This window comes from Mytilus galloprovincialis, chromosome 5 (genome assembly GCF_965363235.1).
Source record: "Mytilus galloprovincialis chromosome 5, xbMytGall1.hap1.1, whole genome shotgun sequence".
NCBI classification, from domain to species: domain Eukaryota; kingdom Metazoa; phylum Mollusca; class Bivalvia; order Mytilida; family Mytilidae; genus Mytilus; species Mytilus galloprovincialis.
In genome coordinates this window covers 54,120,673-54,141,754 of record NC_134842.1, presented here as the reverse complement: position 1 = coordinate 54,141,754, position 21,082 = coordinate 54,120,673, and the positions used below count along the sequence as shown (strand labels likewise).

General features: G+C 31.1%; 1 protein-coding gene across 2 annotated transcripts in view; it reads right to left on the bottom strand.

Annotated features, from left to right (window-relative positions):
* Positions 1-20,814, bottom strand: part of LOC143076042 (septin-2B-like) — a 50,969-nt gene extending 30,155 nt beyond the window's left edge. The window contains exon 1 of one of the 2 annotated variants that reach the window (XM_076251670.1): positions 20,782-20,814. In XM_076251670.1, the coding sequence (XP_076107785.1) occupies positions 20,782-20,799 (18 nt within the window). In that variant the 5' untranslated portion in view covers positions 20,800-20,814. Of the gene's footprint in view, positions 1-18,694; positions 20,594-20,781 lie in introns of those variants that run through there. The other variant, XM_076251669.1, reaches the window with a different exon arrangement.
* Between the last annotated feature and the right edge of the window lie 268 nt (positions 20,815-21,082).

Here is a 21,082-nt window from a genome sequence, read left to right as displayed (position 1 = left end):
GTCATAATTCATTTAAGACTTGACGAGTCACTTATTTCCAGAAGAATTTTTTTACATCATGGTTATGCATCAAACATTCAAACTGTCTGGAATAAAATCATCCTCATAATATAAATGACAAGAGACCACATCCGTCACCGAAAAAAACTTGTCAATTATGCGGGCCTTTACGACGTTATTTACCAGATAGAGGGGATCGCCTGTATCCCTGCACTATTAATGTTCATCATTAAGCGTCTAAGTGATCGTCATTGTGCAAGACAATACTAGAAATAATGTTGGTTTTGTAAGTACTTAATCACAATTCCTTAATGACAGCAGTGCTGATTTTCAATTATGAGAATTTATTATGCCGAATAATTCCTGCAATTACGGTATTATAGTTTTCCAACCACCCGCTTAAGTTAACATTGGAACAGAAGTAGAGATGCACCTGAACGCATGAATGATGTTCACTAAAACCAGAGTTTTTGACGGAAATGCATCGAACTCGAAAGTTGTCTATTTCACTAACTTTGTTCACTAAATTTTCTTTATCATGTTTGTGACATAACAATTCAAATTTCAAGTCAATTCTCTTTTGTTAATTAAAAGAGCTGTAAACTTTCCTAAAGAAGAAACAAAAGTTTAATATTTTTTAAATCTTAAAACACTTCATAAGACCATGTATTTAACAAAGTTTTAGAAAAGATTCTCATTTTTTTTTAAAGATATTGGCAAAGTAAAAGTATTTACAGGCCAAAGGGAAATAACTGTGGCTAGAAAAAGAAGACATTTTTGATAGCCATTTTTGCAAACCAATATGCTATACTTATTTAAATATTTTATTACAATATTTCTATTAAATATAGGGTCAAATAAACAGATTAATTATATCTTTCGTATATCTCCAACACAATAAGTGTTAAAGTATTCAGATTTCACACATAGTAACTTAATAAACCATCTTTATACAAGATTAAATTTCACTAATATTTTATTTCAAAACAAGTTCTTTACATTGAAAGACAATGGTCAGAAAATGTGTTTTTGATGTGGTATTGATATAAACCTACCCTACACTATGTTTTAATTCTAACATGTAGTCTGATTACACAAAAAAAATTCATCAAACAGCATGTTGTTTAACATTCAAAGATGTTTCCAACAATTTTTATACCAATCAGATATATTTTCACATTTTAAAGATAACTTGGAATAGTTGTGTGTTCAATTCTGATTAAAACAACAGAATTATGTAATAAATTTGATTTTATTTTTTAACTTTGAAGACAAAATAAAATGTGTGCCAGGAATACAGATGTATTACCAGTATGTATTATCTCTTTACATCTGCATTTTATATCACCTTTTCTCAAGCATTGTATAGTGGGAATAGCAAGAAAGATAATACTGTCAATAAAATACACATCAAGATATAAAATATCTTTGATGTATAAATCATACACAATATCATATTATCTTTTTGAAAATCAAAACATCAGAAGCAATTAACCAAAATAGGACATGCAATTTTGAGTCAATCAGTTGGTGGTACCCAACACTTTCACTAAAATTAATTTGGCTTGTTTAATTTTCATAAAATTTTGACAAAGTATTTACTTTGACCCTTTGACAAAAATATAAAAATTTAAACATTTTTGAACCAACCGTTTTGTCGGAAAAAATACACTGGTTATATAGCAATTTGACAAACACCAATTTTGATCATTGAGAAGCTGAATACTCCTTTTACAACACAACGTAATTAAAACGTTTAGCTGACTTTACAGAGTTATCTCCCCTGTAGTGTTAGGTACCAAATTAAAAAGGTGGTAAAAGATATAAAGCAATCAAAAACTGAAAAACAAGAATGTGTCCATAGTACACGAATGCCCCACTCACACTATCATTTTCTATGTTCAGTGGACCGTGAAATTGGAGTCAAAACTTGAATTTGGAATTAAAATTAGAACGATCATATCATAGGGAACATGTGTACTAAGTTTCAAGTTGATGTAACTTTAACTTCATCAAAAACTACCTTGACCAAAAACTTTAACCTGAACTTCGCACTATCATTTTCTATGTTCAGTGGACCATGAAATTGGGGTCAAAACTATAATTTGGCATTAAAATTAGAAAGATCATATCATGGGGAACAAGTGTACTAAGTTTCAAGTTGATTGGACTTCAACTTCTTCAAAAACATAACCTTGATCAAAAACTTTAACCTGAAGCGGACGGACGAACGGAGGCACAGACGGACGGACGGAGGCACAGACGGACGGAGGCACAGACCAGAAAACATAATGCCCCTCTACTATCGTAGGTGGGGCATAAAAACTGACAACACCAGGGCAAAACAAAATTTCAACAAGAGATTTTGGAATTAACATCAGCCTCAGATGTTGGCAAAGCCTTAAATTGTATCAGGCAAACTTTGTGTTCGGGAAATAAGTTCTAGATCTAGTACAATTAATTATGAACTAGAAAACCATATCAATTGTATCATTTCATTTATACACCTGATTGTGATTGTTGTATGACGTCAATAGTTCAAGCAGGACAGATTCTTGGGTCAGCCGGGAATAGTGATAAGGTGTATCATGCTAGGACTGAAGCCCTGTCTCCTGGGGTGAATCCAAATTTTTGAAGTGCTCTACTTCATTTACACCAAAACTAACAGTATTCACTAAAAATGTGCAAACATTATAAACATTTCCAACATTTCAAATTTCTATATTTGGCAGTGAAATGGCTATATCTCAGCATGAGACTGTCATAACACAACTCTATATCTCATTAAAATATAATATCAACAAATAAAGACATTTGTTAAATATTTCTTCTTCCCTACTTCATATTGTGTTCCCCTACTTGTAAACATATTCTGGTTTCATGCATAAGAACATTTATATTGAAATAGAACTATCAGTGTACTGTATCCGAACACATTAAGATAAGATTTCACAAAAATTTCATTTCAATGAGTACTTAAAATTAAATTGTAATTAAAGTCAGAAAATGTGTTTTTCCTTGCACTTTAAAACATAACTGCATTGCACTTTAAGACAGTTGGTACTTGAACCCTTACAAGTGTTTAATTTCATGCAGTGCAGCTTGAAAATAATAAACATTCTTTAGGTACTGAAATCCCGATTTAACTCAGATAAAATAGCTTGCAAATAATTCCTTGTTTCGTACTTTCTATGGACCATTTTAAACTTGTGTGAGCTTGACCATTATATCATCATGCTCTGTGCTTTACTTCGACTTTGATATGAAATACAAACATATAAATGCAGTTGACCTTAAATGCTTTTGATCATTACTGTTCTTTTCCATAGCTTCAGGTGACTTTATCTTAGATAAGGTCAGAGTTTTCTGATGGAACTTTTAGTATTAATGCTAGATATTTGAGAAGGCTGCTCCCTATTTCCATTTCCATTTTATTTATCAATCTGATATAGAAATGACCTTTAGCAAGAAAAAAGGTAAACCACACCGCTTATAAGATTTCAGTTGTAATGGGGAAAATAAAGCAGGAAAGTTGTTTTTCAACTGGATAATAGCATTTACCTCCCTTTGTTATTAGATCATTACAATTAAAGTAACAATACACTTCATGGAAAACAACTTTTAAAATTATTACTGTATTTGAATTGGTCTTTGAATTTATTACTTTCAAGCTGCACTGCACGAATTTAAGTATTCCTATATGTATTTATCAATGTGAAAAATATGCTTTTAAAGAAAAATCATTCATGTACAAGATAAAACTAATAAATGATCAGGTTCTATCAGTATGTGATCAAAATAAAATTGACAATGGAAATGGAGAATGTGTCAAAGAGACAACAACCCGACCAAAAAGCAAACAAGTTAGCCAAAGGCCACCAATGCACACATTAATTTTTGAATATACAGTACCTTACATTTTTATCCTTTCAACTGTTATAACATAGTTAAATACAATAAGAATAAAAACTAACAATCAAAAGAATAGTCAAAAGATAGACATCTTTGATGTTTAAATTACATACAATATCAGATTCTCTCTCTAAAACCAACAAATGACAAATCATAAACCATCAACAAAAATATGACACTCAAGTTTGAAAAACTGTAAACCTCATCTAATTGTTTAGAAAAAAACAAGATAAAACTATCAAATGATCATGTTCTGTGCAACAAAAGTCTTAATTTACCCTTAACAGCATTTTTACATCAGAGGCCCCTGAGGGGCCTCGGGTGTATTGCCATCGCCTACTTTTCAATTCGCGCAAAGATCAAAGAGATGCATATATAATTAGTTTTGGAATGATAACCGACATTATAGACCCGCGGACCTATGTAGTGCAGAATAAAATTCCGTATCGCTTCTTTTATATTCATGTTTTCAATGGATACTCAGTTTTTTTAATTTTTCTTAATGCAAAATTTATAATATGAAAATGTTTTGTCGTTAGAAATATTTGTATTTTAATCAAACGTTCTTCAATATCAATGAAGTGTCGAAAAATTGTTGTTGCGGATGAATACCACGAGTGCGCAAGAGGGCAAGAGCGAGTGTGTAGAAAATCAAGAGGAAATCAATTCACACATTTATACACAGAAAGGTAATTATATTTCAATTATTTGATTTGGAGTAACCTTTTTAAACCGTTTGTAGCATATTTGTCTATAATATTAACGTAGCAAAACCAGGAAAATTTAATCTGTCATAATATTAAAATAAATTATCAGGTCACGTCCCCCGCAGCCATTTTGAAAATACCAGCAGATTGGGTAGGAGTAACAAGACCCTGCAAGGCCTTTAAAGATAAGGTTACTATTTGTGTATTTTTTATAACAACAATTTGTTTTTATAAAGATCTCAACAATTTTTTGAGTTAAATTTCTTTTCTTCGTAAATAACAAGTAGATTGATCACTTGGACACACACACGGAACTATTTTCTGTTTTTTAAGCTACTGTTTCGGATTTTCGCTCCTTCTTCGACTTAGTTTGTTGCATTAGTATATGTGAATATGTCCCCTTGACTGGAAAATACGCGGAATTTGTAATGACTTTGACTATGTCTATGTAAGTAATTCTAATATATAATTATTGGTTGAATTTATTGTTTATACTTTTTCTTCTTCCTATAGAGTTGGACTTTTTTTGAGTGTATAAAGACTCTTGCTCGTAAAATCAAGAGTCTTACTTTACACTGAAATGTCAGAATTTGGGTTAATCACATTTACTGAATTACTATAGATATATTGGGAGAAACCTTAATACAGTTTTGGAGATATAAATATAGATTAACTGTCCTGTTTTTTAAGTCTTCCTTAGCTTGTAGTATTGTATTATTTTGACCATACATGACATGTATCGTCAAAATTATATGATAATTTGATGACATACTTGTGCTTATCATTCTCTACAGCATTATTTAATTTAAATGTGTAACCATATCCATGTCAAATTTTAGTAACTTATATTAGACATTTGTTCACACATACATGCATATGTGCATATGAGAACTTGAATTGAGCAAATATGATTAGTTATATCTATGAGAAATACAATCAGTTAACTTTATCTATGAGCACCCATGAGATCTTAAATTGAGCAAATATGATCAGTTATATGTTGAGTAAAATTTGAGCTAGATCTACTCAATTCAGTTAGATATATATCAATATTGAGACTAATCTAAATGGTTATTTGAGCACACATGAGTCAGAGCCTATTTATACTATTGAGAGCAATATTGGGATACTGCATGAGCAAACTAAGCAAATCTTTATCGAGACAAACCTATGAGTGCTATATTTTTAAATTTGTTCTTGACAATTTTTTGTTTATTTAAAAAAAAAATATAGGGACAACAGAGTTGGTGTATGTGGGTTCGATTCCCACCCTAGGCATTCATTTATATTGGCTGGTGCAAAGCGGGCAGTTTAGCTTAGTGGCCGCACACTGACTCTGTTGTTCATATGTTACTTAAAAAAATTAGGCGGCATCGTTTAGGTCTTGCCATCTTTATTTTTCTATTCGAAAATCAGACACAACAAAACCATTGAATAATTGTGAAAATTATACCACAGATAACTATGGTAAAACTTTAATTGTTTTTGGCATAATTAAACTTGGCTGCCATCCAAGATCTAAAAAGTTTTTATATTGATGAATTATATATATCAGATTTGGATTCTTTTGGTTACAAAACATTTTGGATGGTACATGTAGGTAGCGGCCAAATCTTTATTCCTAAAGGCTTAAAGCTTTCAGGTCTGAAAATTGCCCAAAATCATCACATTTTGACAAATTTGGAACATAAAATGTACTTTTATGAAAAGAACTGATTTATTGAGTGTTAAGACTTTTGAAATAGACCCAAATTACGAACCAAATTGAGAACTTTTTGGAGTTTTATAGTTTAGGCTATTTTGGGCAATAAGTGAAACTTGTCCTTTGAATCAGTGGTTTCACAATAACCATTATATACTAAGTATCTGTTAGAAGATAGCTCTTTCACAGTACATTGTTAAACTTAAAGATAAATATATACCGACAATGACCAATATTAATGATGGAATGAGATTATACATGTATATATACTGTTTTATATTGTTACATGTACATACATAAATGAAAATTAAAACCAAACTTGTCATTATTCATAAAAAAAGAAAAGGGAGGTATGATTGGTATAAATCAGACACCAGCTCTAGACAAAATGATGAAAAAGAAATAAAGCTTATAACCATACAACATTTTTACAATCAGAAAAAAACTATACATAAATCAGTTAGAAATAGCCATGAAATGTCAAATGTTAAACAATATATACAAGAAAACTAATGGCCACATCAATGTACAATCAGGAAATCAAGATATACACCAAAAAATTACAAGGCCTGTTTTACAGGTTTCTTACAAAGGATCGACACATTCATATGGTAGTTGTGTTCTATATGTATAGTGCAAAATGTTCTCATTGCTAAACCAGTGGTATCCAAAGTATTAAATCCAGAACAAAGTAAAAAAAACCTAACAGTTGAAAAACTATCCAAATGTTGTGATATTCAATTAACAAAAATACCATCATTAGCAAATGGCTATCTACATATAATACATTGTAATGTACCATTTAATAATTAAAAACCAATTGTTCAAAGAACAATTGAAGGTCTTTCCACAAGTGAAGATCTATTTTATTATCAAAATATTAAAAATCAATCTAAAATGTCAGTTCCTATGGCTTTATAATATATAAATATGAATTTAAAGCAAAGGTCAAAATCTAGAACATGCAAATTACCTATGACATTGACCTCAATTTCAAGGTCATAAACCAAGGATCTCAAATCAAAAGACCCTAGGTCTTTATTATGTATGGTTAATGAGTTATATGACTTTACGCATAATTCTTAATATAAGATGGGCAAAAACTCCTATTTATTGTTTACGCACCCTTTCAACCAAAATTTATAAGTAACGGCATGTCGCAACTAACAATTTAGTGAAAATAAGATGTAGATATGTTATAAGGTTTTGAAAATAAGTAAAAATAAGCCAAAATAAAAAATTTAGAATATGACCTTGACCCTTGACCTAATTTTCATTTTTTTGGACCAAGGATCTCAAATTAAAAGACCCTAGGTCTCTAGCACTTATGGTTTACCAGTTAGAAATGCAAATCACTTATATCAAATACATAAGGGGGAATAACTCTCATATGGAGTATCCGGATAGCTTCGGTTAAAACTAATTCCGAATCCTGAAGATGTAACGAGCAATTTGGTAAAATAAATTTGTCGTAATCTGTTACGGTTGCGAAGGAGTAGTGGCCACAAGAAAAACAGTGTTTGGGGAGATAACTCTTACAACGCAAAGTATCTAGTTGCGCGGTTGTCAGTTTTAAAGCGTATAAACTATACGATATCATATTCCAAATATCTAAGCGACATCTTTTGAAACAACAAAATTACGCAAGAAAAAAATTAGGCGGAAGAAAAAAAAATAATAATCAGAACAAAATCAATAGGTCTTTCCACGGAAAGGTGGAAAGACCTAATTAGAAAACAGAACCTACAATGTACATGTATAGCTGCTAATTTAAAAAAAAAATATAATGGATAAATGATTGACTGTATTACAATAAAACCAAGATACAAATGTAACACAGTGAAGCTATTTATGAACATTTAAAGAGTTTATGTTGACTGCAACAAAAATCTAGAATAAGGGATAGTAATCTTGCTGTGTTAACATCCATTTAATTAGCAATTGATCCAAAAGCTAAATGTTTCAGAAAAAAGAGCTGGATACTACATGTACAAACATTGTTAATTAATGCCATTTGTAGAGCAGGATCTGCTTACCCATCCGAAGCACCTGAGATCACCTGTTTTGTTGGGGTTCGTGTTGCTCAGTCTTTAGTTTTCTATGTTGTTTCTAGTGTACTTTTATTTGTATGCATGTCTTTTTCAGTTTTTGTCATGGAATTGTAAGTTTATTTTCCATTTATGAGTTTGCTGTTCATCTGGTATCTTTAGCCCCAAAGTTTCCCCTGGGTCAATTATTTTTTTCGCCACCCCTTTTGCCAAAACAATATATTTTTCCCCACTTTATTTTTTAATTAGCCACAATATTACAATTTATCTGTTTTGATATGATTGTCTTGAACGGAAACTCTTTTTCATAGTTCAGTGAGTGACTATATAGCTACTCGAAGAATTGTTTGCTATGTTGATTATCTATTATAAGCTATATGCTAACGATTTTTGTATGTGTGCAACTATATGGTCATAATGCCAATCTAACAGTTCTTATTTGACCAAGTAATCATTGATAATTCACAAAGTTAAGTTTCCTAGTTCAAGTCAGTATCTCAGATATGATAGCATATTATATTTAATATTTGTACTATATTGTATGGTGAACATATATCTGTCTGGTAGGTATAATATAAACACCTGTCATTTATCAATAATTCAACACAACTTGAGGTCCTCTGATGTTCAGTACTTCAGTACTTTGATTATGCATGTTATGTTACAGAATATTTGACACTGTAAGATGAATCTCATTTCTTTTTTGCATGTCCTTTTATTATGCTGTTTTTTATCATATATCTTTTGAAAGAAGATTCTAATTTCTATTTCCTGTCAATTCATGTGTGTTATTAATGTTGCAAAAAATTGCAGCTTAGAATAATAAAAATTAATGATGTGTACATGATGAAAGGAGATGTATAAAGCACATAGGTATTAGATGGTATCACATGAAGAAACCTCCAAAACAACAGGTAACTCAGGTGGAAGGGTATCAGACATCAAGTTTTGTATGTCCACAAAAAAATTAAGATGAGAAAATTCATATGCCAAACATGCTCATCTTAATTTGAAATGAAGACGAAAAAATCCAAAAATTAGTTTGTTTTCAGTTTTAGTTTCAGTTTTCAGCAGAGGTTTTCACATTAAAAGTAACATATTGGTTTTAAATCTAACTGAAACATCCTAAAATTTTGTAGAGGATGGAAATAAACTCATCATAGATTTACGCCAGACAAGCCTTTCGTCTAAAAAAGACTCATCAGTGACGCTCGAATAAAAAAATGTTTAAAAGGCCAAATAGAGTACAAAGTTGAAGAGCATTGAGGACCAAACATTCCTAAGATTTTGCCAAATACAGCTAAGGTGATCTATTCCTGAGGAAGAAAAGCCTTAGTTTTTCAAAAATTCAAAGTTACAGGCAGTCTCAGTACAATTTAATGCCTCATTAAACATTGTTACATACAATTTGGATTATTTGGTTTATAATAACATATATTCTTGAACAGTTATAAGACACTCAACATAATAACATTCCACAGTACGCTAATGACTATAGAACTAAGAGCTTCAGGACTTACAAAAGTTCATTTTTCTGAAGTTTCGGTGAGTACAAGAGGCGTTGACTATTCATGCAGACCAAAGGCTTTCAAAGCCTATTTCGAATTTGAAAACAGACTTCAAATTAAAAGGCCTAAAAGAAAATAAAGCATTTTGATTACCGAAGATAGAATAGAATATGTAGGGGCTGGACCCTTTTTCAATTCCTTTAGAAAAGCCTTGGGCATATTTGTGTTTAATCTAAATTGTACTTGTAAAACCAATATGTCTAATTATGTATATTAAATTGTAATCTGGTCTGTTTAATTAGGTATTTGAAGTAAAAAGTTTATGACATAACATATATGAATCAGAATCAAATACACTGTAAATGCATATGTTTTGACATTAAAAATCTTGAGGAATTTTATTTATCAAATTTTCTTCAAATAACTGCATTTTTTTTTTATAACATAGCAGCAATCAAAGGGAGATAACCTGGTCTTTTTAATCAAAAAATATGGTTTCAACATTTTTATTTTATAAGTCAAAAGAAGCTGAGCACTGCATTATCAGTGGCGGATCCAGCCATTTTAAAAAGGGAGGTTCCCAACCCAGAGTAAAGGGGGGGGTTCCAACTATATATATGCTCCCATTCAAATGCATTGATCTGCCAAAAAAAAGGGGGGTTCCAACCCCTGGAACTCCCCCCCCCCCCAACCCTGGATCCGCCACTGATTATGAAGGTCAAATACCAGAATAAACAAATTCTTTATTACTATGGCAATAATAATGCCTTTCAAAAATGTACTGAAAAACTTTCAATATATGCATTCATTACATAATAGTTACATAAATTATTAAAAAATCATAAGAATTCTCAACATGAAGTCTGTACAAATACATAAACAAACTTCTCTCTTTCAACAAAACAGGAAAACCCTGAACTTGAGGAAACTTATCAATAATTCTGAACAATAAACCTCATTTATCTCAATAAACATTATCTACTAAATAACCCCTCTACTTCAAACATATTCTTCAATACCACATTAAATTACTATCAATCTCTTGTAAATTACCTTGAATACCTAACACTTAAGTAATACACAAATATGTAACTGTTATTATGCAATTTAATCGAAATCTTAATTTCCCCCTGTAATCTTGCTTGCAGGCGCCTGGGTCCACACTTATGTAGCTTTTAATGACAATGATGATGATGGATCGGTTTTAAATGCCTATAGCCAGTGGCAAGTATTACATGCATATCATCACAAGAATATATTAATGAAATTTTAATTTGAACCTTGCTCTGTACTAGACCCACACACCGAGTTGGATTTTTAATATGCTTATTAAAAATTCTGTCATACCTGGACATATTGCAATTTTAAGCCAACAGTTGCAAGTTCTAACTCCTAAATGCAAAAGGCTTGATAGATAAACACCAAATATAAACTTTCAAATCTTAGAATTGACACTACCAAGAATACATGACATCCTGCTTTAGGCTAGCACACTAACCACTGAGGATCACAGAACAGTTTTTTTTAAAGGAATTTAAACTAAACTTTATACATGGACTTTCAGATCCCCTCAATATTTGATATTGGTTTTAATAAAATATTTGATATTGTGTTTTAATATGTCAATTTGTCCCTATTTCATTCTCAAGAGTGATAAGCCCTACAAGTGTCCCAATGCATACTCCTGACCACAACTTGCCTAGCCATACCATTTTTGTCAAGCCCTACAAAATCCTGGTGCTTAAAATACCTGATGAACAATAGTTCTCTGTATTCAAGGTGATAAAATCGTTCACTTGTAAATGCATTTCAATTTGATAAGCTTGTATTACCTAGTACTACATGTAACACATTCATGGCGTTTAAAAACAAACAACTATGCACAATCAGATACACTTAAAAGTGTGCATGAATTCAAACTTCCGTATTTATCTTAACAACATGTTTAAACACTTAAACTACATCTTAAAGGACTTCTGTTAACAATATTGTTTCAAAATAGGAAAGTCACCACCACAAAAAATGCCAACGAGAAGGGGAAGTAACCACAAATGTAAATATGTGCCAGTTTGTCTGGTAGTAAGTGGCGAGGACTGATCGATTAACAGTTTTATCAGTACAAAATACATCAACCACTAATTATCAGTACGGCAGTCAACATGACTATTAAACTTGTATTTGTCACTGGATAAATGTTGAAGGGTGCGAAAATTACAACTATGGTTAATGAAGAAATACAATTCACAAGTTTTTAACAAATTAAAGTGCTGTTTATTTATGAGTCTTATTCTATAAAATTCCAAAGGATACAGGGAACGGGAGGAGGTCAGGCTCAATAATTATTTTGAATAAATGGTGAATGTGTCCATGGGACACAGATGATGCCCCCTCTTGCATATCATATAAAGTTATGAAGGGACATAACTGAAGAACAATAAAAGAGATGCTGCCCAAATTTGTACAAAATGATCTGATTTCTTGTGGTAATATATTGTGTATGAGTAAGAACTTTATACACTTGATCTCTCTAAAAATTCAAATTTCGAAATCAGATATTTTTTTCCTAAAATGTAATATAAATTTTGTTGCCTATCATGAAGTTTAACATAACCTGAAAGCTGATAGACCTTGTCAAATTTCTATGAATAAAACTGTCCATAAGTTTTTGAGTACATTCTCAGATATCTATCTCAACTTTATGGTAATTTCCATCCCCTTGAATAAATTTAACTTTAGATGAATTAAACATTTGAAAATGATTTTTAAAACATGTAAAAAATCTCACACATTTGAATTCATCTTAACAAATCTTTGAAGCTTGGGTTATAAAAAAAAGTTCGCATTTTAACCATTCATAACGTTACACTTGAAATCTTAAGAATTTAACGGGACCAAGTTAATAGTCCCAATATAATGTGCTCTTAACGTGATATCATTTTTAAATGGTCCTTAATATCTCATTGGTAAATATGTATTAAATCTTCAAACCCCACACATAATAATTAAAAAGGATAAAAAAGATGTATGACTAAATCAGAATTTAAAAAATAATTTCAAATAAAAGACCCAAGTTTTAAATTTACAAGATCAATATTAAAATTTCCAACTTTAAAGTACATCTTTATAGTTTTGAACCCACACTTATGAGAAATTAATAATATCCCAGGTTTTGGAAAGACCATTGCTTTCAGTAATATTCAAAGACAATTTTTTAAGCTCTACAAAATTTGAACCTTAAATTAGTCAAACAGTACATTGTACTCAAATTTTATCAGTACAAAATGTGAAAATGTATATAAACATCACAATTTTTAAACCTTGCTTTTTTTTTTTTTTTCATCAGTTACTTAAAGTGCATAATCAGATGCATACGAATTACATCTCACATTTAAATGCTGATAAAAAGTGAAGATTTAATGGAATCACTTTTAATATAGTACATGCAAAACATATAAACACAGAGGGGTTGGAAAATTCCATTACTATGAATGGAAATGTAAGTTGAACTCTTACTTGTATACCAGTGGCCACATCAAATATAGTCCCTAAACAGATCCTTAAAGAATGTATTTTAATTTCTTTGATCTAAAAGTAGATATACTTTACTTTAACCATGTTAACTTGTCTAAAATCCCAGATCTTTAACTACTCTGTAGCCATATTAAATACATGTATGTATGTATATTATAGAGTTCATTTTGACTTGAACATATTATCATATTTTGCTCAATTACTGTATCAAATTCAAATTTTCCTTGACTTTATGACAACAATATGACTCCTTCGAATGAGTCTCCTTACGATTAACTTTACTTCCCAGTTTAAGAATTAGCATTTATTGATGCACAATGTATATGCATAAACCTTACGGTTATTGACATATATTAATAAATAAACAAGAATGTGTCCATAGTACACGGATGCCCCACTCGCACAATCATTTTCTATGTTCAGTGGACCGTGAAATTGGGGTCAAAACTTTAATTTGGAATTAAAATTAGAAAGATCATATTATAGGGAACATGTGTACTAAGTTTCAAGTTGATATAACTTTAACTTCATCAAAAACTACCTTGACCAAAAACTTTAACCTGAACTTCGCACTATCATTTTCTATGTTCAGTGGACCATGAAATTGGGGTCAAAACTATATTTTGGCATTAAAATTAGAAAGATCATATCATGGGGAACATGTGAACTTAGTTTCAAGTTGATTGGACTTCAACTTCTTCAAAAACTACCTTGACCAAAAACTTTAACCTGAAGACGGACGGACGAACGGAGGCACAGACCAGAAACATAATGCCCCTTTACTATCGTAGGTGGGTCATAAAAATAATCCTTTTCTTCAAATACATTGTCATTCATTTTAATTTGTGTAAATCCTGGTTTAATGACCCAGCTTTATATCCTTAAAATGAAGAAAACCAGCAAAGACCAAGATCATCATCCTGACTTTGGACATGCATATAAATAATATGTAAACACTGTCATTTGTAAAATAGACAAAAGTTTGTTTTTTGGTTGCTGTTTCATTATTGTTTACATTAAAGCTCTTTAATAATCTTTAATCTTGATCAATGAGACCTTATTAAGCTTGTTAATTAGTAAATACTTGAAAAGTATCAATGAGCTAAAACATCTGAAGTTGCTTCATTCATAGGTTTCACTCTGTAGTGTCTACATCTCTAGCAAAAACAAAGTTTCTTGAAGTTAAACTGACCCAAGCATGTCATACCATCTGTTTATTAAGCAAACATTGAATGAAATTCTTCAAAATTTTAATAAAGAAATGTTTGTGATAAAACTTAAGCCTTTTCTCTGTAACATTTTCAAATTAAAGTCATGTTCATGAATTTAACATTATATTAAAAACAAGCCTCCCTTTCATGTTCCTAGTATTCATTTCAATTACAAATGAGAATGAAACTTTGAATAAGACCTTTCATATTATTGTAGCTATTTAGATAAAAGTCAATTTCAAAAGTCAATGATACACCAGTTAAATCAAACATGCCAAGGGTTATAATCGCTGGATACAGCAAATTCGTTCCTATTTAATTCTTCGTTGCCAGATTATGTTTATATTTGCCGATAGTGATATTATAGGACAAACAATTCTCGGACTTTCTCTTTCAGCTATATTTATCTATATGTTTGTGGACACATCAGTCCGTTGACACAGCCATTCTGCTACATAGAGCAATGGAAATTTTAATCTTAAAGTTCACACGTTACTCTTTGTATTCCAGATAAATGGCTATCATTTATATAGGGTTCTAAATGAAATCCAAACTATTTGAAGTCACACAGTTCTTTATAATCTGGATGTCAAAACTATTTTAATATAAGATGACCTATATTGACATTCATAGCTTGACCAAGATGCGTCCATATCAAATATCCGATGTTGGAATTTAAACAGGTGCCAAACATCTCTCATAGCTATATGGGCTCCCAAGTTTCTTTTTTTTTTTTGAAAATCTCCCTCTGAAGACCATGGAAGTTGTAAAATTAATCTTTAACTTTATTATAAGGAAGGTTTTGGAATAAGCAGGGGCCCGTGACTGACCCCAATGGACCGTAAAATTTGGTGTGGGTTACTAAAATTTCTGCTTTTCTTGTATAGGACTGTATATGTGGACTACAAAATTTAAGCTGTTGGCTGCCATGCCAAAATTTTAACTACTATCCCTGAAAGGAGGAGAAAAATTGTCATATTTATATTGAAAGGTTACATTGTATTGTCAGCTCAGTAGGCCAAACACACAGTAGTAAGTGAGTAAAACATTATCATCAAGAAGGTTTGATGCAAAAATTTTGGAAAGCCAAAGTGAATAGTGTTTAAATTTTCCTCTGAAATCAAAAAGACAACACTATATAAGGTCAACTTTGCCTGCGATAGTTGGAACAAGACAATAACTTAATAGAGACGCCCCCTGGCAAGACTAAGCTGAAGTCTGTCAACTATTGACCCCATGAGAAAAAGCATTTACAAGTTCACAGTTTGTTTGTCCAACATTTGACAATACATGTTTTTTTGTCATTGTCCTTCATCAATTGTACTTTAATTTTTACAAGTCTCAAATTCAAATGATACAATTACCTTATGAAAAACATATGACTCTGTTGTCATCTTTTATAATAATTGTCAAGTGATTATCAAACAAAATCAAGAGTGTATTATTATGTTTCTATTGTTTAAACATTATTCAATATTAAAAATCCTAATTGTTCTGATTATTAAAAATAGAAATAGTACAGCGGAAAGGAAACATTTATTTTTTTAATAACAACAGGCTTTGAACTTTTGGACTAGTATTAACCTTTATGATATGTATTATATATCAATATGTTTGATGAACTATTGTTGATGTGCTGAAAGTCAAGTACCTATGTCCTGAAGGTCAAAAGTTATAGTTCCAACTGTGAACCTTTACCTCAGACAAAATGTACATGTAAGCTAAAAACTATATGAATGCTACATGGACATCATATCTTACATTTTTGATGTGGATCAGTATAAATACACCTTATTGCTATTTGTCCCCCATTACTGGATATCACACAGGTTCCCGTTAAATTTTGACGTCATAAAACAAAATATCTGACGCCACAATGGAAAAGTGATTGTTGTATGCGTCAAAAGTTCAAGCAGCCGGGTCAGCCAGGATTAGCAATAAGGTGTATTTGCAAATGCAATATTGCACAGCTACATGCCTATCTTCTATTCTATGTATTTTCAAACCAAACTCATTTCTTTCTTTCAATAATTTTCATAGTTTCTAACTATGCATACATGTATGTACAAATTAAGTGCCAGTCTGCCTACGAATCAGGCAGTGGTGAAAACATGACCAAAAAAACCCACCCAATTTGACATTAATTTCAGTTCATAATATGTAGTTATGCACAAAAATAACATTCATTTCCATTTCCTGTTCTGGTAATAGAAGATACAATTTGATTGAAATGCACTAGAAATTAACAAATAAGGGGAGATAACTCTGTAATTTGCTATCATTCTAACCAATTTTCTAACTAAGTTATTTGATATTACCAGACAAACACAAACGAAAGACTAATACTTTTTAACTCAGGATGATGGTTAGTATTAAATAGCACGATTAGCTCGGTGGGTTTTTTCTAATCATGTTTTAATTTTTACCTAAATTGCCTGATTCTTACAAAGACTGGCACTTAAATCTTGAATATCCTTGAGTTGTAAATGTTTTGGAGGTATCATAAATGTACATGTAGGTTACCAGTGTGACAATGATAAAACTGACAACAAAGGTCGCAAGATGACTATTCTGGACCTGTAATCAAAGTAAATGTCTGTGCATGGACCAGGCAACACAAAAAAAAGGAACATGTTATTCTTAATCATCATACTCATTCTGACAAAGTTTTATAATCAAGTCACAAAAACTAAACTGCATTCTGAATTATGGCATAAACCGGATTAAAACTATTTCAGTTATTTTTTGTAAGGTGTGGATCGGTTTAACAGGGCCACATCTACAGAATCAAAGGTCAAAGAAATAAAGAAAAAAAAGTATTTAATAGAGAATACCTAATGGGGTGTTACATGTATATGAAATATCACTAAAAGATATAAAAGAAAACTACTGCTATGGGGGAGTTAGCCTACCTTGTCTACCAACGGGGGTCTATCATAGTAAAAAGGAATATAAAAATGAAAGCTACCCTCCTGAGCCTCATATATAGATCATTAAGAATTTGTGCATGTTAGTGAAATGACCTTTGTTTGATCTGACTACTTGTTGGTGTACAGTATAAATGTGACTTTGATAATACAGGAGACACATGACGCACGTTGACTGAACATGATCCTCTATGTGCAGACCTAGCCATGCAGGCTACACAAAAAGGACTAATCTTACCTTTGATGAGTTTTTACTTTGTAAAGAGAAACATAACCTGAGTCTCATTCATATAACCAATTAACTCTTAAAAGACTAAACCATCTTCTGATTTATAGCGTAGACCAACCATAGATACTAGCTCGTATGTCATATGTATGTCGGTATTAAATTTGGGAATAAAATAATGGACTCGGGAAGAGATACAAACTATTAGGAGATATTTAGCACCAGGGTAAAAGATTCTAGTTTTACAGGTCAAAGAAAAAGTCTGATACAATTCCTCAGATATGAAAATGTACGAGGATCTAAGCCAAAAGACAAAATAATATGTGTTAATTGGATGTCACATAACATTCTTAATTCTTTTAATAAGCAATCAAACCAAGAATTTTTTTTTAATTATCTTATTCTTAAATTCTTATAAAACAAAGTACTTGACTAAGAAGGGAAGTGACAAAAATAGTTTGTTTCAATTGAATTTAAGGAAAAACATTCAATTTCAAAAGTTATTCTTGTTCCTGTCACTTAAATGAAGAAAAAAAAAACATGCCCCCCCCCCCCCCCTCAAAAAAGATTGTTGTTTTTAAGCTATCTTGATGTAGTAAGTGTGTTGACAATACTGCATACAACACATGCAACCGTTGCAAACAAGATGACTGATCATTATCCCTACATGAACCAACCCAAATAACAAAACAACAGAGAAAGGCCAAATCTATCGTTTGATGAGGTTGTATAAGGTTATGTTTATTCCGAAAAGTTATGTAACCTGTTATATGTATTACTGGGAACACCCATAACGTGTTAAAGTAATGTACAATTAGAATACACTCATCCATTTTATTGTTGGATCACCGAATTCTCCTATTACCCTATAAAAGATGGATATTTGTATCAAATTTCCAATAACAGAAATATCGATTCCTACCTTGTGGTATCTGGATAATAAAATTTCTCCTCCCGTTTTCCTTAATTTGATTGGTCCAAATGATTCAGATTTATGTAATTTACAGTTTTTCTTGGCTTTAGCGGGAGAACTTGTCTCCTCTGAACTTGTTGATCCCCTGTTATTGTTTACAGTCACTTGTACGCCATTATAATCCCTAGATTGTGTGTCTGTTGATGAAATAGACAGATCATCAGGTTCCTCAATGCACAAAGAAACGTCTAAAAGTTCTGACGATTCTGTTAGTTCTTCGTCCGATTCTATAGAATTATCTAAAACCAGCAACACTTTCGATTCCTTCGATTCGTTATTATTGTTATTATTTTTCGTGGCTGACATTTGTTTTTTAGCATCCTCAAACGAATGTTTATAATTTATTGGTGATTTCAAACTCTCGTTATCTGACTCAGGCTTTTTCCTAACACTATTCCCGGACATATTTAGTTGTTCAGAATCGTCCAAGGAAACTTTCCTTAGTTTTTTCAGTTGAAGTTTCTGACTTTCATTGTGTACTGTTGTATCTCCCATATTTGTATCTTAACAAGATAACTTCCTGAACACTTGAATGATTGTTATAATCCTGGTCATAGGTTCATTTCCTTTTAGCCCTAGTTTTATATCGATAGTAAGCGTACAATTAAGTGTAACGAAGTTGTCAATACTTGCCAATACCAGACCCTAATGCTGTCAGGACAAGATATGGCGTAAAATGATGAATTGTTTACTAACTTATATCTCGCACATATATTTATAATTTGTTTCGATGGAATTTATATCCCTGCAGAATTAATAGCAATAACAGAAAAGATACATGCTGATGTCTCTCTATATTGTTTCTTTAACTAACCTTCAAATGATTGTAAAAACAGAACTAATCCGAATGTCTCAGCAGATTTTCTACCTGATCTTTTGATACTTGGTAAAATTAATTGAATCTACTGTCTTCAGAATTCACTAAACTGGGTCAGAAAATCGAAACAAATCTTTCACCACAATTTCTACCTACTCGTCTCTATACTTGGTGCTATTAATTGAATTTATCGTTGGTTTGAAAAAACAAGGTTTGAAATCTGAAGAGTCAAATAATAACCACAATTTTTCTCTGCTCTTTAAAACTTGGTAAAATTAATTGAACCTACCAGTCATGAGAATTAACCAGATCGGAGTTCCTTAAAATCCTTTAAGATTTCAAACAATGCACTACAGCTAGGTCCAAATTAATTAAGATCACAACATGTCAAACACATCTGTACATTATAATTTACATATCCTGTTTATAATTAATTTTATCCTTTTTGGAATCAAACATAAAAAATGTGTATCTAAACTGTCTCTATTAACATTAATCCTTTGAAAAGAACACTTCACTTTTTTTACAATGTCATAAATAAGATTTAAGATGACCTGAAGTGTCCATGAAAATATATCCTTTTTAAAATACTAAATTTAAAGAACACAAAAATCTCTTCCTAATACGGTAGATAAAATTATTACCTGTCCTTATAAAAAGGCCGAATTTAAATTATCCATGAAAATACATCCTTTCATAAACTCAACGGGAAGCATCGGACAATATTTTTTTAACTTCTCAAATAAAGCGGAAAGTTGATTCAAATTCTAGTATCAAATGAAAATTTTAAATTATTTTCTTAATAAAATCTAATAAAATCCCACATATAGGTATTACTTCTAAAATAACAAAGTAACGGAGATACCAAGTTAAATCCAAATCAAATATCAGGTAATATTGTAATACGATTACAGTGACCCTTTCCTTTCCTTTGAAAAAAACCTCTGCAACTAGTACAACCAATCAGAAATTCCTTCAGTAAATATATAAGATCATGAACACCTCCTTTCAAAATCACATAAAATCACAGAAAATAACCTTGTAAAATATTAGGTCTGTTTACATTAGATTCGGTTTCTATAATTATGTAGACATAAAATTTCTTCAGTATTTTAAAAACTTTCCTGAAAACTGAGTCAAAAACTGTAAGCACACTTACAACCAGTCAAATTTGAGCATTAAATATAAAGTCCCAGATATATATTGAAAAATTGCTCACACAGTACACCAAATCCATATATAACTCCTAATCCTATGTATGATGAAAACTTGTCTAAATTAATTGTCCAAAAACTTGTAGCTTTAAAACAAGCTGCTGAACATATCCACACAACTTAACAATTTCAACTTCCTGATTAGTCTCCAGTTACAACCAGTCCACATAAATGTTCAAATGAATGTTTCTAAACAACATAAATGTACAATAATATCCTTGTTTCTAATCCAATGAATGTCATTCAATATTCTAAAAGTACATTTGTTTTATTTAATCACATTAAAACAGTCTAGGTTAAAATTGA